Source organism: Pseudopodoces humilis, chromosome 16 (assembly GCF_049639895.1).
Source record: "Pseudopodoces humilis isolate 2021_Gansu_Grassland_sample_001 chromosome 16, ASM4963989v1, whole genome shotgun sequence".
NCBI lineage: Eukaryota > Metazoa > Chordata > Aves > Passeriformes > Paridae > Pseudopodoces > Pseudopodoces humilis.
In genome coordinates, this window is record NC_142215.1 from 11117027 (window position 1) to 11142075 (window position 25049).

At 38.4% G+C, this 25049-nt stretch overlaps 1 protein-coding gene across 1 annotated transcript in view; it reads right to left on the bottom strand.

The window, feature by feature from the left end:
- Positions 1 to 3688: 3688 nt before the first annotated feature.
- The window catches only part of LOC148183025 (uncharacterized), a 106831-nt gene continuing 85470 nt past the window's right edge, over positions 3689 to 25049 (bottom strand). The window contains exons 4-5 of the mRNA XM_088062894.1: positions 13066 to 13178; positions 3689 to 3778 (exon numbers count right to left, since the gene is read on the bottom strand). Coding sequence (XP_087919020.1) covers positions 3747 to 3778; positions 13066 to 13178 — 145 coding nt within the window. The 3' untranslated portion in view covers positions 3689 to 3746. The remainder of the gene's footprint in view (positions 3779 to 13065; positions 13179 to 25049) is intronic.

The window sequence follows — 25049 nt, forward strand, 5'->3', positions numbered from 1 at the left end:
TGAAAAACTCACCCTGCCAAAGGGTTCTTCCACCTCTCCCCACCCTGACTTGACTAAAGCTGATATGATGCCAAGGGAGGTGACTGTTAGGGATGTGTGTTATCAGTCCTCTGAAGTCAGTCAGCTCTACATCTTTTAATCAAACCTCAATTTTTTCAATCTCTAATTTCTTCCAGAAAAGACTCTGAACAGCAGGTCAGAGCCTCAGGCCCATTGAAGGTAGGATAGAAATAATGACTGTAGGAAAAGAACTTCTGTAGGGATTTATCCAGGGTTGCAATTACTCTCATCATGCGAGACACGCCCGTTTGCAATGGTAGAAGGGTTCCTGAATATTCAGGCACTGTTGTGGTTGAAGGTTAAACCTGGTCAAGGATATTTCCTAGGTTATATTTTCACTAGAATAATTTCTGAAGTTTGTTGTTGAATGCTTGCCCTGGAAGAAATAGCAGGAAAGACCCAAGTAGTAAATAGCTGTGTGGCTGAGGCACGTAGATGAGACCCAGACCATGCCTCTGCTTTGGATGATGTAGAGTAGGGATAATATTCCATGTAAGTACCCTAATCAGCCACATGGGACAGCTGCCAATCTTTTAGTTTATAAATATTTATTAGTTCAGAGAAAGAAGGATGGACACAATAGGTGGTGGTTAGGGCAGAATTAAGTCTGGGAATCAAATGAAACCCCTGGTCTCTGAAAGGATTTTTTTCTCCAATCAGAACTAATGCAAACTGTGATCACCACAGCCAAAGAATGACCTGAAATGGAGCAAAGCTAAAACCTGTATAGGTTTGACAGTGCAGGAAATCTATAGAATGGACATAACACCTGGTCTTGGTTGAGTCCCATAAACATTGCAACACAGAAAATCCAGTAGAGACAAAGCCAGGATAGATGGATTCCCCACCTGCAAACAGATGTGCACTGGGAATGACAGAGGCCAGCGGAGACAGGACCTCAGAGGCCTCCACACTGGCTACTGATGCTCCTGGAAATTAGGGAAGAGAGCTTTGTCCTGCTTTGTCTGCAGAGAACTTGGGATGTGAGGAGTTGCAATACTCTGCTTTGCTACTCTACTTGCTAAGCCAAGTGGAATGTAATAAATATAAATAACTAGTCTAACAAGTTTTGAAAGTGTCCTATGTGAAAACTGGATTTAAAAAAGAAGAAAGTAAAGGGATTTGATTATTGAGTAATGCAAGTTCTGTGTAATCTAGAAAGTTTTAAATAAAGAGAGGAACAATATTTCAAGGCCATTTTTTAGTTATCAGAAAATTAGAATATGTGAGGCCACCTACAGAAAACCTATAACAGTAGTTATCAGAACAGTTTATTGTGCACAACAATTTTAAATGAGTCTCTAACATTATTTAAGCCATAAAGGAAAGAGAGCTTCTAAGATCAGATAGTTGACAGCAGTAGAAGTAATAAAAAGCAGAGTCAAAAGATCATTACTGATATAAAAAAGGGTACTTTTCAAGACTGATTCTATAGCTTTTTTATTCTCTTTTTTTTTTTTACGAACATTTAAGATAGGCTAACTCCAGCTGTATAATGAATATATCCTTTCAATTGAAAAGTCAATATTTAACATCCATTATGTTCTGCTTTTTAGGACATGCTCTATTCAGATAATAGTGTTTTAAATCAAATTAGCCACAGAACTATATGGAAGAAACACTGAATATGTGTCATGAATCAAAACCACATATTTTACAATACTAGAGTTACAAAAACACTCATGTCTGCAGACTTAAGATCAGTGTATTTTCTCATTGGGTGTATCTTAAAAACAGTGACACAAGTTCCTTTGCAAAAACCCAGAAAAGCTTTTTTTGTTATTATCTAGCAAACATTTTGAAGACTGTAATTTAATAGTTCCAGGCTATTTAATGCTTTGTCAGTATGACAGGGTTTGCATTTGTTAGTTGATAATAATTCAGCAACTGCTTAAGCTCACATTTGTCCCATCGTCCTTTCTCAAATTATGGACAACAGTGGCTCCATATTTTTATTTTGTAAATTTAACCCCCTAATTGAAATTAACTATGATTTGAGGTAGGATTATTAGGCCTCTAATAATACCACAGAGTCTAATTCTGCCATTTCCCATGTGTAGCTTTTACACTCGATTTAGACCAACAGTACAAAACATTTTTTTGCTGAGACAATGAAAGCATGTTAATTGAGATCTGTGACACCATATTGAGGAAGAAAATATATTCATTCCTGTTTACACATGAGCAAACAGACATGGACAGACAAAAGCACTCCTTGAGCTGGTCTCAGTTTTGTTCAAGCTGTTTAAAAATAAAGAAGTTATCATTAAGTTCTTCCAGACAACCTATTCAGCATGGACATTTATTACTGATTTTATGGAATTATCCTGCAACTCCCATTTTGCTCGTCGATATGGTGTATTAAAGCACAGACACATTTGATCAGCATATATCCATGCAAAATGTTTCTGTGATTTTTTTTCTGAATAAAATTGTATCTTTAAAATCGCTAGAAGGTCCTCTGAACCTAAATGTTCTTTATAACAGAAACATGGAGAGCTTTGACCTCACTGAACAGGGGAGGAAAGAGACAAGGCAGTAGTAAGGTACACACTGAAGTTTTAGTCAATGCTTTCGATACTATGTGTCTAAAATAAGAGTTAGAAATATGTCATTGTGTGGTGGACTGACCTTGGCTGGATGCCAGGTACCCACCAAGCCACTCTATCACTCCCCTCCTCAGCAGGACTGGGGGGAGAAAATAATATGGAAAAAAAAAAAAAAACCCTTGTGAGTCAAGATAAAGGCAGTTTAATAAAGCAAAAGCAAAGGTCATGTGTGGAAGCAAATGAAAACAAAAGATTTATTCTCTACTTCCCATCAGCAGGCAGTGTCCAGCCACTTCCCGGGAATCAGGGCTTCAGTATGCACTAAATCCAAGTGATCATGTACATTGTACAGAAATTAGGGGGCATAAAAGAATATGAAGCCATCTATCTGTAAGTATCTATCAGATAATTATGCAAAGCATCAGTTATTTTTCAAGACTGTGAAGCCTGGAAAGTGTATTTATGTATTTTCTGCATGCCAATGATACCACAGATAATGTATATGAATAATGTTACTATGGTGTTTTGACCACAAATAGCGTTCAGCAGTTGCAATAATAATTTCTCAGAGAAATAGCATGAGCTAAATATTAACAGAAGACAGGAAATCAAAATTTGATAAACCAGTCCAAATCCCAGGTGAGGAGGAAAAGACCACAGATACCTGAATCATGAAAAAGGAAGTTTGGTAAATGGGAAAACAGAGACTTCAGGTAGAGCAATTGTCTGGCTGCCCACTACCAGCTACTCTGTGAGTTGGTGCAAAATGAGACAATCCATTAAATTTTACCCAACCTGCACCAGATTTACACAACTGAACTCTCATGAATTCAAAGCAATCAAAAGAAGTAACCAGGCACATGAAGCCCTCCCATGTGTATAAGTTTTTGCCAAAAAAATTCCTGCTTTGCAGTATATTTGTATTGCAAGAGTGATCCCATGATCCCATAGAGACAGTCCCTGCCTGACAGCAGGTGAAGTAAATCCGTACATCCATAGTGCAGGTGTGAGATGTGATTCCATCAGCCTGGGAGACAATCCCCACCTGCCATCAGCTGATGTATATGGCTCCCTCTGTACCTCCTCCAATAAATCTCTTGGTGCTGGTGACACTGCCAGACAATGGCTGCATTCCGGTTACTTTCCACTGCGGCTGAGCTTCCAAAACCCTGCAGAAAGCCAGATAACCTTTAAAGTAGCATTATCTGCACCAGACCCCCAGAGCCAAGCTGAACTTACTTATGACATAGGGATAAATTAAACTCACTAGATTTAGAGAATTACTTCTGAGCTTTTCCAATGAGCAATCAGATGTGGGAACTAAGACATACTGATAAAATCAAATATATGAAGTTGTTGCTAAGGCTATTTCACTACCACCTTTTCAACTGCCAGTGAAATAAAAGGAATTGTATAGATTGGATTAAGAATCACTGCATTTGACCAGACTAGCCAAGCTTTCTTAATTCCAAAAGTAATTGCAGGTATGTTCCAGCAAGCTGGGAACTGACCTTGAGTGCAAAGAAATACTCAGCAGAGACTGATAGCCTCAGGAATGGATACAGTGTACTGAAAACAAGGCAAATCACCAAAAGACAGCAAAGCAAACCTTTTTTATTTACAGAAACACAAAGAAGTAAATCTTAATTTTGTGGGGGGAGGGGAAAAAAACAATAAATATCAATATAAGCACTGTGTGCTTGACAGTATATCGAACCAAATGAATTAAGGGAAAAGAAATTTGAGCAGGAATCCCATACTGCTGAGGGAAGGAGGAGACACAGAGGAGACAAACAGAGGGGAGAAAGAAGGGCCTGAGAGGGGGCTTTGGCTGGCTCTGGGAGCTGTCTTCATTCAGGGTCATTGATTTAAATGTACCACTGAGCCTTGGGCACCTGGAAAATACCAGAGGTCAAGCAAGGAAAGGGAGAAAAATCTTCAGTTTCACAATGAGGAAACAAATACAAAGGAAAAAAGAATAGTATATTACTGTGATGAAGATTAAGTAACCTACTCAATTCTAATGTATGGCCCATTCTGCAAGAAGGAAAATTAACATAATGTGATAAACTGAGGAGATTCAACAAATCATTAAACCTTTGTAAGAGTGGATGTTTCAAAGTATCAGAATAAATTTCAAAATCACCCATAATGAAAAGTATTAATAAGGGAAGAATCAAATCAGGAATCAGCTTAGGTCATTCAGTAACAAATCAGGATGAATAGTTGGTTGTGATAGAAAACCCAAAGGGCATGAGCTGAAAAGTATGCCAAAGGAATAACAGTTTAAAATCAAAAGGGTGAAAAAAGCAGTAGCCAAAGCAGTTCAGACAAACAGAGGAGGAGCGTTAAATTTGAGCAGACAGATCTCCTCGGAGAGCATACATCACGAGGAGTGTCTCTTTTAGCTGGAACATACAGTGCTAATTTCTTTGTACTTGGAACGGGGATGGAAAATTCAATTAAATTGGCTGAAAATTGGATGTGTCTTTAGTAGTGCTTCCAGGTTGTTCCTGTTATTTCATGTACTTCAGTGACAACATTGCAGGTGTCAGACATTAGGGGAATACTCCAAAGAAATTACTTTTTGGTTTGAATAATGGTAAAAAACAATCCTGGAGATTCAGTTATCCTCTTTATCACTGGGATTTTATTAAAATACAATTTGTCCTGGACCCTTGGCCACTTCCAACAGCAGAGGCCCTCTGTGGCAGCCCCAGTCTGGCTGGGACTGGTGCCCTTGAGCACCAACAACCTGCACTGCTAGTGATGGTGGACCCCAAAGTAAATTGATAATCACAAATATCTCTGAGATGGATGAAACATCGTACAGATCTGACATTTTTCATACTCCACAGAAAATCCCCTCCTGAGCGATTAAGGACCAAATCTGCCATCTTGTTCCTAGAAGGAATATCAATCTACTGTGCTCTATCCACACCATGAGATGAATCCCCTTCCAAAAGATACAATTATATTTCCACATCCAGAGAGCTACATTTGCCTCACGCACTGCACTAACAATGCAGATCCATAAGACTGTTTCAAAAGAGCATGTATTTTGAAAAAGAAAAGAATTCAGAATTTTCCAAACTTTTAAATTTCTTTAATTTTGATAAACTTAGAGATAAAGAAGGAGCCCTTGAAAAGCTAAAGTAAGAGGTTTTTTTTGATCATCACCAAAATTAAAGTCAGTAGCAGCAGCTTCAGGTGCATTATTTTACTGGATAATTTTACTCAGAAGTAGTTGACTGATTCAGGTTCATACAATGGAGAAACATGTTCATAGTTGATGTAGTGAGTCTGCAGGTAACTTAACCAGGGCTCTCAGTGACTACAGTTTTTAACAATACTGGCAGATTTGGACAATTGGACAGTTTTGCCTGTGTTTGAGTAGGTGCATTTGGAGCTGCTAACAAAAGTAGTAAAAATCTCTCTCCTAAATATTCCTTCCATTTTCAGCTTGATCTACTGTGGAAAAATAGATTATTCTAAAATAATCCAACCCTCTACAACTGAGTCTACAGAAAGACAGAGTACTACATGGGAGAAGAGAAAGACTATAGATCTGTTTAGAAGCAGCATTTCAAAAGCCATCTTTAAATTATATTTTTTGTAGTAAGTGTTGGTATTTGGTAACAAAGCCTTGCTCCAAGTGATAAAAGGTTCCCTAAGAGTACTTTAATTGAAACTTTTTATCTTATTGTTGCCTGAATCTTTGCTAAATGCTACTTTCTTGCTTCAATTCAAATTTTCTTAATCTTCATTTTCACGTTGAATATTGGTACACTGTCTGCCTCATTATGCTAAAGAAAGATGAAGTGAGCTATTAACATTCTGAACAGCCTACGAGATGTTATGATATAGAATGTCATTCATTTTTATGAGTTGGCTGTCAGTGTGTGCTGCAATAAAGTTATAATTTCTCACTGACAATATGTGATGTCTGGAGTCGCTGCACAATCCTTATTAAAATTTCAATAATTGTAAATCAAAGGAAAGCAAATACGACTTTTATGAAACGGTCGCTTCTGAAAGTCAAGGAGCACAAAGTGGTGGAATACAAACCCAGAAGATTTTTCCTGTGTTGTTCCAAGCCATCACCATCATCCTACAATTTTCCTCCTCTTGCACAAGGCAGGGTGTGCTGGGCATACAACATAACATTCTCAGAGGTGGCACATGCTGGATTATAGTGATGGTGAAGCTGTGCTTGTTTGTTGCTCTTAATTGACTCTAACTTTATGTGGCTCTGAGTGTCATCATGTTTGTTGGAACAATTTATTATTATAGCTCTTCATCAGGAAAGTCAGGTGTCTTTGGAAGCAGTTACAAGTTATAATTGCCTGACAGTGAGGAAAGCTAGAAGAGATTTATGTGCATACATGGGTGAGCAAAGCCTGTTTTCTCGTAACTTTAAGCAGTTGTGGAAAATACCAGGGATAGATGTATGGTCTAAAATGCTTAAACTGTCTAGGACAGTACACAGGGAAATGAATCCTCAGTTCAAATGAAATGTTTTATATATATATCTATATCTATATCTATATATATATATATATTGCTGTGTAACAACTATGTCTTTATTTCTACTGATGTTAGTATTGCTTCAAGTCAGAAATGTAAGAAGTTTCTATCACTGTTCAAAACCTGCTGATCTTTCATTTTGAGCTTGACATCAGCTGGATGATCAGAATTTGTAACAAATGCCCCCAAAACAATAGCTTTTTTGAGTTATTAGATGCAGACCAAAATATTCCAGTCACTGAACCAACGTTGCCGGGCATTTGGAAGTACTCTAGCACGTCTCTCTGTTATTTTCAGTTCCTTTCAAAGTCATTATTACTTGCAAATCACTACGTGACATCCTGAATAAATGCATTAATTTAATGTATGTAATCACTGTACATGGGATAGATAATTATATGGGTAGGTTTTGGAATTTTCTTCAGCAGTTTTTAAGTACTGAGAGTCAGTCAGACTCCTGGGGCTAGATATAGTTATGCTACAAAGGTTGTGTGCCCAGGAATGATAGCACAATGCAGTGATTATGCCAACAGGCAAAACCAGACTTAGATACTCCAATACATCACTCTATTTCTATTACTTGGACTATTTTTCATTATTCAAAAATTAAGTCAAACATATTCATCTCATGATTGCATCTGGCATGTTTAGTAAATTTTAACTAATAACTTTATTTCTAACTCCACTCCTCTTCTAAACTGACTGACTGCTGAAATTTACAGCACAACAGCAACACTCACACATCGCATATGATAGATATCCTTCAGTGTCAGAGTTCCAGTGTAGCAACATCTCAGATGTACCTCCTCAACACAGAGCACTCAGCAAATGTTCATGCACAAACAAAAGCAAAGCTCTGCTTAAACATGAAGCTCAGCCTTTGCTCCTGCACAGAAATACTTGTGCACAATTCAAGCCATTGTATTTGAAAAGGTGTCCCTCCATGTCAGTAGCATACAAACACACCAAATCATGCATGCCAGTTCTCCTAAACTTGATTTATCACCACAAGTGTCTTCCCTTCACTAGAAATAGTTTATAGCTAGTAGCCTAAGTCAAAAACCAGCTGTCCACATCCATCAGAAAGCTCCCTGCTGGAAAAAAAATAATGATTGACCAACTGAGACATGGGAAATAACCTCTACAAGTATTTACTTATTGTTACATCTCCTCATACACCCAGAGTAGCATGCAGTGGGATTCTGGCCCACACACCAAGACAAAGTGAGAAAGAGGGATACAGAATGTTGTACTGGGACCAGACCTCCACCTAAAGGGATGAGGTACATGACTTGGGATGACTCAGTACTGCTGAGAAATACTCTGTTTTAAAGAGGTCAGCTGAAGACAACTGGTCTAATGAAGGATAAGGCAACTCCAGCCTGCAGAAATACTTCAGCTGATGCAGTGATGTTTGCAGATGTCTTTAGAAGGACGAGTTTCAGTGGCAGTCAAAGAATCAAACATCCACCTAAAACAGCTGGGAAGTTAAACATATGTTCTGATGTTGTCTGATAAATCATCATGTGAAGCAATAGGCCTGAAAGCCCACTGTAATCACCAGTGATCCAGTGAATGAGCAGACAATCTCTAATGCAGAATGATGCACTGGTGATTGTACCAACTGATATTTTGATATCCATCTACACAGAGACGTCCAAAACATCTGATACAGAATAGCAAATAGTCTCATGATTTCTGTTTATGCTGGTATGAAAAATGTTTTCAGACAATATTGTAGAAACTTTACTGTTATCATAGTATTGTTTGTCACTTTTCGAATAGATTTGCTTATTTACTGTGCAAAGATATCAGTAATAACAATTTTTTAAGACTATAAAAAATATCTGAAATATTTTTCCTGTTTATTAGCCTGTAATTATTTTAGGGTCTAATATTTTGTGAATAGCCAAGATTAGAAAGACATGCTTCTACCTAGTGCATACTTCAGAACATGGAACTGGAAATCCTGTAATTCCAGCTGTGTTATGGAATATAGGAAGTGTATCAAACCCAGGTGTTAGTCAGGTTATTCAATTTAGGATCTGTCACAGTTCTGGAAAAGGGAAAGATGTGTCTGTCTTAGACGATTGGCATGAATAATTTGGTGGGGAAAATTATGTGTTTTCATGTCATGGTAGGTACTGTTTCACGATTGTATCACTTGTATGGGAATCTGAAATATTAGCCAAGGAAGCAGCCAAGTCAGAGGGTTTAAGGGGGAAGATTTTGTTCCAAGTCTCCATACATAATATCATGACTATTTGAATTAAGGCAATTATACCTGGGAAAAATATATTTATAACATATATGCATTAATTTATTAATTTAACCAAAAGATTTCCTGTCTGCCTTCAAAACTGGTCACAACTTTACAGTAGAATTCATTTGGTGTGTGATGACTTATTTAACAGCGAAGTTACTTGGGCACAATGCAGACACTTTACATTCACTTTGATAAATGCTATCAGTTTGTACAGATGCACAAAGTTGCACACACCTAAGCAGGGAGGAAGTTTTTGCTTTCTAATTCTGCAGTTCTCTCAGTCCTTCCCCTGTGCCTCTTTGCTCCCTGCACAAGCTATCTACCAGCCAAAGCTTGAAGAGATGTGAGTGAACACCTCAGAAAACACTATAGGAACAGAGAGTGACACCAAGAACATGGCACTGTGTAATTTTTCTTCGTTCCTCAACTTATTTTGTCATAGTTTATTTGATTGTCAATCTGTAAATGTTTGTATATCAAAGTTTAACTTTTAAACAAAGCATGTGATGATGTGAATAAAAGCAGATCAAATATACTGTACTTACAGTGATATGTACATTTTGTGACTGTTCAGTTCAGTAAAAAAAGAGTATTTTCCAAGATGTATCAGCATTTTTAGTTTTGTCTATTAAGAGAGCACACTATATCCTTGTGTGGTCCTTAGCATTTAAGCTATTCAGAAGAAATTGCATAAACAGCAGCCAAATCTTTTAAGAGTGAAGTACTTAGTATTCTTCTATTTAGCAGCAAGTTATGAAGTTTCATTTAAAAAGGCTAATTCTACCAATTAGCTCATCGTGCTCAAACACACATATACTGTTGGGAAATATAAAAATGGTTTCTTAAATCAAAAGATATGACTGCACTTCAACTAGCACATGGGCATTAGAGATCAAGTATTCCCTATAGATTAATCCCCATGGCATCACAGGCTGATTTGGCTTGCCAGTATTACATTAGTAAACCATCTAATCCAATTTAGAGCAGACAGGAATGTTCCATCCATTATGGTATTTCTAGTGTCATTAGAAGCAGACTGATTGAATAAGCATCCTAAATCAGCCTGCAGCATGCAAGTAAATCACTTGTGACTTGTACTGCAAAATCTTTTTTTTTTTTTTTCCAATAAAAATTAAGGGGAAAGAAAGAAAGAAAAAGCTCCATGTAATAAGATGGAAGCTCTATGTGTGATTGTGATTTCTGAACTCTTGTGGACAGCAAAATTTCTTTGTACTTCAGTATGTAAGATTCTTCTCTCTCTAAGGTAGCAGTGCAGAACCCAGTGGATTTACGGATGTGAGAAGCTCCTTATTTGTGCCAAGTTTGTCTTCATGGAAAACAGTGGAACATCGTCCCCTCCCTCCCCCCAGTAAACAATAATAAACAAAGTAGGCTGAATGAGGGCAGAGCAGGATGTTACTCTCACAAATAAAATCTGCTGTGTAAAATTGGAGTAACCATAGTAATAAAATCTATCAATCAAATATATTACAGAGGTTGCAACAGAAAGGATGAAAAGAGAGTCCAAACTTTGTATTCACCCAAAATGAAAAATGCTCAAGTAATTACAAAAATAGTATTTTCATTCCAAACAGGCACACCTGAAAGAAAAACAATTCCTCAATAAAGAAGTAAATATATGAATAAAATGTTGGTGACAGTTCTTTGAGATGACACAGCTCTCAGAATGATTTCAGCAAAGGGCTAGGCTGCAGCTTTGAAAAGCTGGGGATCAAACAAAATAAAATCATCAAAATGGCACATAACCTTTGCTGCCCTCCGAGACCTATCACGTTGCACCAGCAGGACCACGCAGGTCTCAGCTGCACTATTTAAGCAATCAGCCATAAAAAGGAAACACTGCACCAGTGCACAAGCCCTGAGTGGCTGCTCCTCCTCGATGGGAGAAGAGCGCTCATGCACGTGAAGGATTCACATTTGTTTAATGGCAAAGTTGCTCTGCTGTCAGTCAAACAGCTCTTAACCTTGTCCAGACTCTGTGTAATAACTGAGTTAGAAAGGAAGTTATTGATTCTTTGTGTCCCAACTGCTGAAAAAGTGAACAGCGACCCAGAAGTGCAGATATGGACCTGGCAGGAATTATTTTCACTGCAAATAGGAATACACCTGAACCAAAGACTGTTTGCAATAGAGGAAAACATTCAGGGGAACTTGCTTGAAACATGCACAGATACCAGAGGTTTGTGTAAATTCCTTTCTTGAATCTTCCTCCTCACCTCCTTGAAAATACTTTAAGTTTGAACAACTAAAGTTTGATTACTGGGGGCGTGGGGGGGATTTTACAACCAAACGAAATATTTTAAGTTTACAGGTTTTAATTTTTGTAGTGAAAACAAACTGTACTTTTGAAGAAAAACAAACACCTTGTATGAAGACAAAAAAAACAACACCATAACAACCATAACCTAAACAGATGCTTCATTTACTTCAAGAAAACATTGAAGAGAATAGTTGCAACACAATTTATTCTGAATCCTACCCAAATTTAACTTCAAAAATGAAATTTTTTTGTAGCACTACTCTAAAAAGCTCAATCTTAAATTAAATCCATCTGAGAGAAATTAAATGGAAGAAGGCCTGTCAAACCCCACCATTCTTTCTTAAACAAAATTACAAACTTGCACAAGACTCTGCTCTTGTTTTTCCATGTCCTTTTGATCCCAACAAGCCTGTTTCTGGCAAATTCTTCTCATCAGGACATGGAAAGCCACACTGAGCCAGCTAGAGCTTAGGAAATCTGTTCTATCCTTTGCTTAAACTGTCTATACTGGTGCCAAACATTATTATTGTTGTTAATAGCACAAACCCAGACTGCAGCAGTAAATCACATTCATCCCAGAACAGATTACTTGTTAAATATTTATCATCAATGTAAATGACAAATGTACCCGATTAGCAAAATCCAAAACCTTGTTTTGAGGTAAAAAGGACTCAGCCTTGCAATTTTTTTAATAAACTTCCCTTCTGGTCCACAGTAGAACATATCAGATCTACCAAATCAAATTTCTGAATGAAAGTTCAAATGCTTTGTAGAGCTAATGAGGGAGCACTAGATTGAACTATAGACACATGTTGCTTTTCTATGAAACAGCAGGTTGAAGAATTACATTTCCCTTCTGCAAGGTGTAGAATATTTTACTTCTCTAATTTTCCCTCTGGTCTGGCTCATCTGGGTTGGAAGGACATTAGGTGAGGATAATGAGGAGAAGGATACAATCCTTTCTTGTTCTTTGCTGAAGAGGCAAGTATAGACTCACTGTTGCCCTGTCCACCAGAGATAGTCTAGCCTGTGTTCCTCCTTGTGTTTCTTTGCCACTAATCTGGTTTCCCTGACACACTGTGAATGGGAAGTCTTCTCATTAGTATTAGGCCTTAGCCTGAGCTGCCAGCATGGAGGAGGATAGGGAATGGGGGAGAGAGGTTCCTGTGACTGACAATCCTGCCTGCCACACTAACCTTCCCTAGAGCTGTGACTTGCTGAACAATTAACTTGACAGCTCCAGTAAATGCCCAGAGTGTTAAGGGGGTGAGCTCAGATACAAATGTTCAGCCTTTAATCATTAAACTGATGGGGGAACAGCCTGTAGTTTGGAGTCTTGGCACTACCAGGACACAATAGAAACTCAATTTCTGAGTGCTCACCCATCAGATGTGTTCTCCCTCCCAAGTCCATCCAGCTGTCGGTGAAGTTCACAGGACTGTCCTGGCCCTTGGCAGCTTCAAAATTCAGTTGCAATGTGGCACAAGGTGAGTATCTGCCAAGGGAAAAACACAAATCCACTGATCAGCTTTGTGAAGAAGGAAAGTTATTTCTGGCACAGAAACAAATAACTCTTAGCCAACTTTATACAATGGTCACGGTTCTAGAAAAAAATAAAAAAAAATAAAAAAAAAAGAAAAAAGAAGACAAGAGAGAGATAAAATTAAATTTTCTTCTGATGTGACTTCAACTAAACAAAACAGATAATAACAGGAAAGGATTTGACCTCATGTCCACAGTACCAAGAAAATTCTCACTCACTAGTGATTTTATACACAGCAGGTTGAAAGGGAAACTAAATGTTACCACGACTAAGCTTGCATTTCCTGATATCTCAAAAGGCATTTGTTTCCCAAAGGAGAGCATTAAACAAAGAGGCAAAGGTTATGTTCCTACACACATCCTAAATGCTGAATCTTAGTTGCAATGAAGAATATTTTTGCTTACTACAGGTGCAGCATTTCTAATGAGTCAAGGTGCACCAGCGGAGTGGTTCAACTGTTTGTCTACAATTTTGCTATCTCCTGAATATTGAAGCTAGTTGCTGTCCTGAAAAGACTAAGCTACATATGTGCAAGGGGAGCACACACAGACACTTTTTAATCAGCAAGGCAATTTCCTGGGGCAATGTGCTGATCAACACACTGAGCTGAAACATCTGCAGGATAAAGGATTGTGTCTGAAAACCCTGTGTTTGATGCCCATAATTGTGACAAAGTCATTGCATATTCTGCTCAATGCTTTTTCTGTTTCAGCACTTTCTCACTGTACAAAGAAGCTCCAGCAGCCTCTTAAATGTGGTTGGTAACTCAAAGTACATTTGGGAAATCAGCCAGAGAGAAAGGCTTTTCTTCTGTATGTTTCGCTGCTTTTCTATAAAGTGATGGAAAAGATACACATTTTCCATGTTTGCAGGGCTTCCCCTTACAAAAAAGAAAATAAAAAAGAAAAAGGAAAGAACTTGAAATAAATTTTCTTTTGGTATTTGTATTGTTTACTTCAGATAGGCTTAAAGCCGCTTAAAATCTGTCATGTTACTATCTAGGTAGGCAGGGTTTAAACTGTATGCTATTAACTTTTTAAACTGCAGCAATGTATTGTATCTCAAGACTCTGTTTGCAGAGCTGTCAAAGATGCTTTTTCTCTGTGCTAAACATGATTGGAAAAACGTTGCAAGTCCAAGCATTTGCTGTTATTCACAAAGCATTATTTGCCAGAGACCACACAGGCGAGAAAGACCCAGAGGCAGTTAACCCTGGCAGCAGAATTCCCTCATCACAGCTATGAAGGGAATTCCCTGGAGACAGAAAAGTGAGGTGCAAGACACCTAAGGGAGGAAATAGAGTTTGCTAAATAAAGAATTGTTTCTGAAGCCTTGCTTTTCTTTATGAATATCTATTCCATAGAAGGAGAAAGGACCACCCAAGTCCACCTGCAATAAACTGCTCTGCTGAGAAGCATCATTGCTGTGTGTCTCTGGGTACCTGAGCTGCTCTCAGCAGGGTGAGTGTTCTGCTCACATACACCACATTATTTACCTCTGCTTTTCTGGGCCTAATCTTATGAACGGTGTCTATGCACTGGCCCAGATCTCCCCCAAGGGGTGAAGGGCACCTCAGCTTTGGACAGAGCCCAGGTGTGGGTGCTGACAGTGTTTCCTGCAACAATGAGGTTTTGATCCTCCTCAGCTTGAAAACAGCACGGGAAACAGTCTCACACTTTCTAGAGCAATGCTTTACACGAGGGCTGGGAGCAGCCATACCAGTATCAGAACACACCAGTGCATCACACCTGAGTTTGGTGCTGTCAGTGTGTGCTCATGTGTTCTGTTTATGTCTTCATTTTGGACACCTTGGATGTCTTTCCAGACTGGCTGCAGGGGGAAACAAGTGCTCAGTTCAACCCAAACAGACAGACTGCCTTTCAAAACGGGGGGCAGGGCTCCCCAGCCTCCGAAGAGGCTGAGCAGGGCTTTTTTTTGTGATGCAGTCACTTGTGTTTCCATGTCCTAGCACAGAATTCTTTTTGATGGACTTAAAACACTTCCAAAAGGAATGAGCTAACTTTCCAGGTAACTTGCCAGGCATTTTCCCTGGCAGCACAATCGCCCTCAGCTCTGCAGACAATGTGCAGCATCCAGGATGGTTCTGCCTTGCCTTTGCAAACTGGGTCACAATACATTTAAGTTTGGAAGGCGTAGTGAGTAAAAGGATTTTTCATCCTGCTTACACATCTCAGATGCCAAAGTAGAGTCTGCTTCTCCTCAGAATATAAGGGCAGGTGGTTGCCAGTACTCAGTAAATGGAGAGTAAAAGCCACTTATGCACATAGGTGAAAATACCTGCCAAAGGACCACAGACTGCTTAGCCTTTAGCAATTTTCAAGATTTCATTTTGAAAATAGTAATTTAAAGCACTTGTGAGAGCCAAACAATCTCTAATCTCTTAATTACAGTGATCATGTAAGCTTTAGTTTATTGGTAATTTTTTTTATAGTAGAACATATTTAATGATGCAGCTGGAGCCACACCACCATAGAAAAATAAAATAAAAATAGGATAAAATTTTAAAACCTGATCCAGAGCCTCTGGAAATTATTAGAAAGCGTTCCACTGACTTCAGCACACTTTCCTATCAGAAAATGTTGCCCAGAACATACTTTATAGCTAAATTAGAGAGCTCTGAATCACAGTCTTGTAATACAGAGTTCAAAAGATTTTATTATGGCTAAAAATATGCTGTTACAAACCTATTGATCTTTTTACCTTTCTGATCAAGAGGTACTAATGAGAGAAAAAAACAGCAAAGGATGCTCTCTCAGTGAAAGGAAGACCCAGAGCTCCCTTATGGAAGGCCACATGTACTAATCCTGTTTGTCTCGGTTGCAAAAGAATTCTTCGAAGTTAAAGCACCCTAAGGATTTATCAAGCACTTTTCAGCCTTCAGCTGGATTTAGCAAGGAAGGCAGTTCCAAAGCCTGTAGATTAGTAGTGCACAATCAGGCTCATGTAAACGGCACGACAAGGCTCAGCTTGATCTTTCAGGCAGTGACACTTTACACGTTTCTGAAGACAAAGGTGCCATTCCACTTGCAAACCAAAGATGACACTTCAGTGAATTGGTTAGGAGGGTTTGCCCTGTTGGCTGTTGTCAGATGACTCCTGCTGCACATGTGTTCCTCACAATGGTGTTAACAGGATTGGCAATGCTCACCAGGCTCTTCACACCTTGGATAATGGCTTGTTGAATAGTCAGCTTTTAAAAGTTTGTAAAGAAAACCTGCATGTCTAAGGCTTTGGGGCATATTTATCATAAAAATAGATTGGTGAACTCTACTGTTACCAGTAGGGGCAACTGACTTTCCTGGAGCCTTCAGTGGGGCTAGGACTCCACGGTGGGATCTGTGAGTGCCAGAGATTTTCTGTTAGCAAGAGAAGCTGAAAGAAGCTCCTGAAGCCCAGTTACCACTGCTATCATTTGTAGCCTCTATTAAATCTTGTGTTCTCATGCCTTGGGCAGAGTAACTGAAATCACAGTAGAATGGAATAATACAAAATTTTGTATGTTTTTTCTTTAAACTTTCAAATTTGGAAAACTAGAGTGTCATAATTAATCAAAGAGGTTGGGGAAGAAGCACTGACAAAAAAAAGTTGACAATTTTCTTCAGTTTGATTATATTTTCCTACATTCATGGAAAGTTCAACCAGCTCTGCTTGTTACCTGACATAAGAATATTAAAGTCCTGCTGCTAATTGAGCCAAGTGAACCTTGAGCTATGACAGTAACAGCTTGCTTTCAGTGACTAGAATCTCAAAGAACACCAGGGGAGAAGCACTGAGCCTGTCAACAATACAGGAAGAAGAATATTAATGTCTATTTCAATAAATATTTCTTTAAGGAAGCAAGGAATCCTCTGGTTTCAGTGGGACAGTAAAGTGTGATATTCCTGCATATTTCCAGTATTATTTATCACATACATGGCACTGGAACCAAACTGTCCATGAGTCTGTGGGCCTAAGTTCAGCCCTGCTGTTCAGCACACACAAGAGTGATAAAATGGTTCACCCTCACTGGGTGTGCTGTTTACATCTATCCAGTCACCTTACCATTTATGCTTCTAAACATTAACAGGTTGCTAATGTGAATTGTACATATTTTGTCTTGGCTTTTCTACAGCTCTTGAGGTTCAAAATTCATCTTTCATCTGAAAGAAACACCACAGTGAAAATACTGTAATTTTAAAGATGGAAATGATCCTACTCCAGTATTATAACACAGTGTAGCTTAACTACAATAGTTCACTGATTAGCAATCAGTTTCTTTTTTACAGGACATTTTTATGAGTGTATAAGCACACTTGACCTGTGGTTTAAGCTGATAGTTTACAGGAACAATGATGTGGAAGAAGCCAAGTTACTAAAGATGGGGAGGTTCCTGGTGCCATGAGGAATCCTTCACCTGTTTCAACAGTAAAGACCGGTAAAATTTCCAGTTATGTAGAAAGAACTGGGCTTTGTGGGTTACTCCATTTTTGGGAAGGCAGTTAGCTGAAACACATGCTGAAATATTAAATTATTTCTAACCTTGCATACCTTATAAATAAAGTAGTTTGGGATTACGAAGTCAGGCTGACAGAAATACCAGTATGAGTGAAGCTTTTTTTCTTTGGTTATACTTCTGCAATCAGCTTGATGCCAGTAGAAGTGCTGGAGTGTAATGTGAATTTTCATAGTAACACAGATCTTAGTGTATGTTTGAACCAAAGCAGGCATTGATACCTTACCAGTACCTGTTTGTATTTGCTCACAGTGTTACTCTGAGTCTTTGAAGAGCTGAGCTGACTGGCCTGTCTTAGTTGGGAGATTCACAGTTGCAACCACATAAGAAATAATATGATAAAAATTTGCCATCAACATTTTTTTTAAAACAATCAGGTGGATTTTATATGTCATTCTGAGTGGAAGGCATGAGAGAATATCACTTTTTCCAATTTCAAATAAAGGCTCTAGTTTTAGGTAATGTTATAAACTTACAGTGAACTAGGACAATGTAATAATATGGCATGTCAAATTTATTTCTAGCTGTAGGCAAAGAAAAACAAAGAAACAAGGATAGTTTCAACATGGTATTACAGCACAATAAAAATTTGCTCATTAAGTTTCATAAAATCCACTACAAAGTTTAATGCATATGTTTACATCACTAACACAGACAGAAGCCTATGCCATGAGGCTTTCAGTTGGAAATTGCTTCACTTCACAAATTTTCATCTAAAGCCCTTTAAACAATTATGTCAAAGTAAAGGCACTAAACCAAGCACTGACAATGTTTTCCCAGCTTCCTCAGCATATCCTTATTATTGGTAGTATGGTTTGTAAAACATCAAAATCAGATTGTCACACAAAGATTAAGGCTGGGATTTTCAGCAGGAGCTAAGGGAGTTAGGCACTCAGCTCCTGGTGAATTTCAATGAGTCGGGAGCAGACATTTCCCTTAGGCTCCTTTGAAAATCTCAGCATAAATATTAATAACTAACTTTTAACAAGCATTTGGTCATTGATTTCAATTATCTCAAATATGCCAATGGCTATATCCTTTCCCCCAAAAAGATCTTCTTCGATGTGCAAGTTTTTGGTGATACTCTTATATGCGCAGTATTACAAAAAGGATCTTACAAGTTTCTCCTGCTGTGGAGGCCCAGCAGAGTTTACATGTGATAGTTATTGCTGAGATCTTCTGTGCCGCCTTTCGCATCTGCTTGAGATGCTATGTACTAACAACAACCTCTGATCACATCTTGTAGTCTGATTGAAATTACTCAGAGGAAAAAATAACAGGAAATAAAACTCAGAAGAACAAGGAAGTATAGATATTCTATTCACTCAATAAAGACATATATCTTGCAAATGTCAAATGCTGACACTTGACAAAAGTATTTAAATAACCTCTAGTTTCACTCTAATTATATTCAAGAACTACATTTTTTATACCTTTCATTTTTAATTCCAACATTACTGCTAAGCCTTACACGTTGGAATGCGTGTGACTTCACATAGCACTTGATGCAGAGATTTATGGATTTTTATTAGAAGCCACCTTGGGCTGTGCCTAGGTGACAAGGTGACCTGACAAGGTGCTCTGTGCAGGTGTGCAGTGCTACATTCAGGTTTCATGCAGTTATGAAAAGTCAAATAAAATAAAAAAAATAAACTTTTATGGATATTATGCAAACACAAATTATGTGTCCAGTCTGCCTTTTGGGAGAGAAGGAACTTACTCTCAGAGTGAATTTAACCTCAATACAGGATTCGTGCCAGGTGAAATGCAACAGCTTTGCAAATCTGATTCTAATGTAGCCTGTTCCATCATCATCTCCTTTGTTACCTGTCCCTCCTCTGTCTTTCTCAGAGGCACAGTTTTCTGCAAGGCATTGATACCACTGAGAGTGATCAGATTTATAACTGGGATGATGAAACCATACTCAAATACCAGCTCCTCTGGCAGAGCCCTCTAGCCTCAGGTTTCACCCTTTGCTGGGTGAAGGATTAGTATCTGATCTGTGGTGAAAAAAATGTTCATCCTGGTTTCTGCTGAATTATGTTCTTGTTTGCTATTATTCTTCCTGTCACCCCATCAATCTATAAATTTTGAGTTGTAATTCTGTTTATCCCAATATTTCTTCCTTTTGGTTGACCTTGTGGGTTGCAGTCACAGCTTGAAGCTTTCACATGTGTCTTGTTAAACATGAAACTCTTTATTCACCCCACATTCTGGAACACCCTGCATGCTGATGCTCTACAAATTGGTTCATGATTGGTTCATATGTTTGCTTGACTGATCTTGCAAACAGAAATCAGGTACCTCTTATTAACCTAACAGCCTCAGTTTATGTTCTATTATGACAACATTAACATAGAAAAACATATATGTGCCCTTAAATATGCTTTATATTTTCCCTGAGTATTACTGGCAGGAGATTTATGACTGCTACACATGCAGAACCAATACTGCAATGAAAAGCCAGCCCAGACTCATGATAACTCTGCATATCCTCATTAATTCCAAAAAATTGTATCTGCTCACACTGGGGACTAATTTTGTATTCTAGAAGCTACACAGAAATCAAATATTTGCTTTGATATTTGATTCTTCTATAGGTTTTGTTTTTATCCTGTTTAAACTTGTACCTGTGACAATATCAAAATGTAATAAAAAATAAAATGTAGCATTATGGAGGATTGTGCAGTGAAAAGTGAGAAAAGCTGATCAAACATATTTTAGGTTAATAACAGAATCAATAGATAATTTCACATTCTGTCAGTTCCAAAATTGAACAAGCTATTCTCTGTCCCCAACATGCTTAAAACACATTTCAAGGGAAATTGTGTAAATATTGAGGAACACCTTGCCTGGACATGAGACAGCAATCTGCCACTACATTCACGATTTCCACAGAGAGAAAGATAATAAACTTCTCAGCTTTTCCACTAGGACAGGACAGGACAGAAAATAAACAGCTTATAATGCAACAGTTATTTAGAGCACACAAAGAAACCCTTCCCCACTACCAGGACACTGAAAGAACTGCATAGGAGGGCTGCAGAGTTTTTAAGAACAGATAAGGCAAAAATCTGTCAGAAGCACTTCAATTTTTATTTCTGTCCCTGCAGGGGTTTGGTTAGGATGCCTCTCCACATCCTCACTAGCCATGATTCTGTGATCAATAAACAGATCACAAACTAACGAGGTGTGTTACAGGAGGAAACTGCAAGAATGCCACAGAACTAAGTTAAAAATTCTGCTTTTATACTGAGGCATGTGGAAGTCCCCCAAAGAAAACATAATTTTCAGGACTGCGTTGCCTGTAGAAGTAGAGCAGCTCTTCAGGGAAGGCTTGTCCCCAGTGCTGTCCCTGAGCTGTGGTGGCAGCAGTGTGTGGGCTGAGCCTGCCACTCCACGGCCTGGCAGATCCACAGAGCTGCCCTGGAGCAGAGACATCCTGCTCTGCGGCTCTGAGAGTCCTCAGAGGGCTGGAATTGGGCATGTGAAACCTCTGCTGCAGAATCCTTACAACCTCCCCAGTTCTACTGTAGCAAAACTGTGTGAGGGAATTACTCAGGGACCTCCTGAACTAACAGGGAGAATCAACCACGAGCAGAAGTCAGGTGTCTTAAATGCCAAAAAAAAGAATAAGATCTCAGAGAAAAAGGAGGATGTAAAAGGTTAGAGAATATTTAGATAACTAAGGTGATTCAAACAGTCTAGACCTGATGATTTTCATCATAAAATATGCAGAGAACAAGCTGAAAAAATCTCAGGGGATTGGGAACTTGGAGAGAGAAGGGTTTGCTAGAATGATAAATCCAGTCCTAATACAAAAATGGATGAAAAGAGTAGCTTGAAAATTTTATTGGATAGATAGAAAGATAGCTTAACTCCAGCTCCAGGGTGGGAGGGATGGGGGGAAAGAGGGATGAATAAAGTTATTTGTAAGCACCTGAAAGAAAACAATAAAGTAGGTAACAGATGACATGGATTTTGCAAAAATAAATTGTTTCAAAAAATTATCTATCTCCTTCAACAACAGGAAGAAGGGAAGAAGCTGAGCTCTATCTATCCTAGGTCTGGCTCTATTCAAGGTTTTTTCAGGGGGAAATGCAGATGACACCTAAGCAGGAAAGCCTGCAGGTATGCTAGAGAACAGGAACAGAAATCAAAATTCTTTTGCCTAACTGAAGCACTGGTGTGGAAAAAAAAATAAAGATAAAACTAATTAAGGCCAAAGATAAGGACTTGTTCTTGCTTATACAGAAATAGAAGGAGAAATGCAGGTCTGAGGAGAGCAAAAAATTGAGATAACAGATTACAAAATGAGCACCAATGAACTGTATCATGCAGCAAAAAAGTAAAAAGCAACTGCTACCTGGATTATACCAGAAATCCACACAGGGAACAAAACCTACAAAAGGGAGTTTGGGAGGGCAAACCCACAGACAGAAATGATGAGGGAAGAGGGTGTTTGACATAGAGAACAGTCTTGAAGAACATGAATGACAGTTGCCAGGAAGAACACAAAACAAAGTTTGGGTCCAGATAAACTGGGTGTATAACTGTGGGTAATTATAGGAGGGAAGATTTTTTTTCTTGGTATGACAGATAATAAAGCTTGGAAATAGCTTTTTCTGGGGGACCACAAGGGCCTTACTTTTGGAAATCCAGAGTATGAAGTTAGATAGATAAACATTTGCCAGGATTGGCAGAAGCATCTTGCACATCCTGCTTTGAAGCATGAAGATGCTTTAATGAACTAAAAGATGTATTGAGGTACTCTTTAGCCTTTTTCTGTAATTGAAGGAACTCTCTTGATGGGTACAAGATTTCCTAAACCTCTAAACTTTGCTTTCCTGTACATTTTCTGTACATCCTCTACATTTGTGAATAGTCCCCTTTTCCCCCCTTTACAGTTTAAATATATTTCAAATCTAGAGAAAAAAGTATCTATTTCTTCCTTCTGAACGAGCTGTGGGTTCCACACTCTAAATCTGACAGAATTTTTGTGATTGTATTAACATAAAGCATTTCAAGCTGTTCACAGATTGAATTTAATCCTCCTTTCAATAATCCAAGTTTAAATCCTCATTTCAATTATCTCTACATTTTGTAGAATCCCTCAAATGATTCAGCACTAAAGTACTGAGTGTGTTATAATTTAAAAGCCAAAAGTTATGAATGGAGGCAGATTATATCTTATTAAAATATTAATTCCAAGTCCTTTGAGATAATTGTGACTAAAAGCATTGGTTAATGTGCCAGAAATAAACACAGTCAAAAATAATTGAACAAAAAGAAGCATAAGACATCACTCCCTGTCTTCAGAGGAACAGGGAGGCAGAATTATAGGAGTGATTTTCGGAAGTGTGAGTACAGGGAAAGACCTAATATAAGTTCCAATAAGCAATCCTTTTGCTAACTTCTTTATATATGTACTTTTAAAACTCCCAGCTTAATTTTCCTTCTCTATTGAACAATAAAACATTAATAATGCTGAATGATGTAGAAATGCCATTTCCAAGTTACTTTACTGTGATGGTACAACTGGCACAGCAAAAGAAGAATCCAGAGCTGAAATAACCCCCAAGCAATTACTTGACCAGCTCTGCTTTAAGATGATAACCAGAACAGAATATTTGGTGAAGGATTTGAGCCTGTCCAGGATTATCTCCTTACAAGTAAACTTGAAAATTATTTGTAAAAGAGCTCAAATTTACTCTTAATGGTATTCTAGTCAGACAAAATAAGAAAGAAAAGTATGCTGAGATATGCAAGAGATAAGGTCTATTTCTCTGAAGTTGTATTATTCTTCAACATCTACATTCAGGCTTATTGGAGTTATTTCCATTCAATATGGCATCAAATCAGGATCTCCTTATTCTCCTGAGCAGATGTGCTGCCATCAATTACATTACTCATGTGAGTAAGCAGAGGAGAAGCTGACCTTTAGAGAGATAACAACAGATACTTCCCAATTAATGTGAAAGTAGGAGTATATAAATCAATCCTAAAAAGCACTTTAGATAATATAATATTAACTCTTCACGATACAAATCAAATCAAACGGAATTTCTTATAGAGAGGTCTGAGGTACTGCACCATTAGTGATCAAAAATCTGGTCACTCCTCCTGGGATTCGTTCAGCTGTCTGTCTTCTATCAACAAGCAAGTCAATGAGTCAATAGCTAAAGCAAAATGCAAGGGTGAAAATACATTATTGTGATGCATGCCAGCATGTGAGCAGGAGCACTGAAAAGTCAACCAGAATATAAAACCCTTTCTCCTCCAGTATCAAAGTTCACTATTTAGAAATCCAGACAGTACTATTCCTCCTCAACCCTTGTTTTATTTTAGCATATATTTCTGCTCAAAATCTACAGTTATAAAGACAGACACACACACTGTTGTGCCTTTTCCCACTAGAAAGATAACCTTCAGAATGTAAATCAATGCACTCTTGCCCTGGTAATCCAGTCTTGCAGAAAACTGTCTCCAGCTAAACAATATCAGCAGAAAAAGGCACAGAAGCATTCACTCTTCAGCACCGCATTCACCCCAGTGAAGTGTTTATTTCAAATCCAAGCTGCAATAATTTTAAATGCTGCTGCTCAGGGTTGTGGTTTATCCCCACATAGCAATGAAGTACCACACAGCCATTGTCTGGCTTCCTCCTGCAGTGGGGTGGGGGAGAGAATCAGAGGAGCTAAAAAAAATAACTCCTGGGTTGAGGTAAAAGAACAGTTTAATAATAGAAACAAAGTAAAATACAATGATCCCAACAATACTAATAAATAATCCCAAAATAACAATAACAATAATTGGAATGAACAAGACAGAGAGAGAAAAAAATATAAACCCCAGGAAAAACAAGTGATGCACAATAGTTGATCTCCGCCCCTTGACCAATGCCAATCCCATTGCCAAGTAGCCATCAGCTGCTCCTAGACAGCTCCTCCCAGTTTATATTCCCAGCATGGAACATCCCCTTGGCCAGTTGGGGTCAGCTGTCTTGGCTGTGCTCCCTCCCCATTTATTGCGCAGCCCCTCACAGGCAGAGCATGAGACACCAGAACATCTGGGGCTCAGAGTAAACACTACCCAGCAGCAGCAAAATATCACTGTGTTACCAACGTTATCCTCATGAATCCCAAACACAGCACTGTACCAGCTACCGAGAACAGAATGAGCTCCATGCCAGCTGAAACCAGGACACTCAGTCAAACTAAGAAACATCTCGGTCCCTTCAGCTCCCATGGAAATTGGGAACATGTCAATGAAGCTGTACCATTATGCCAGTGCTAAATATCAAGCCTTTA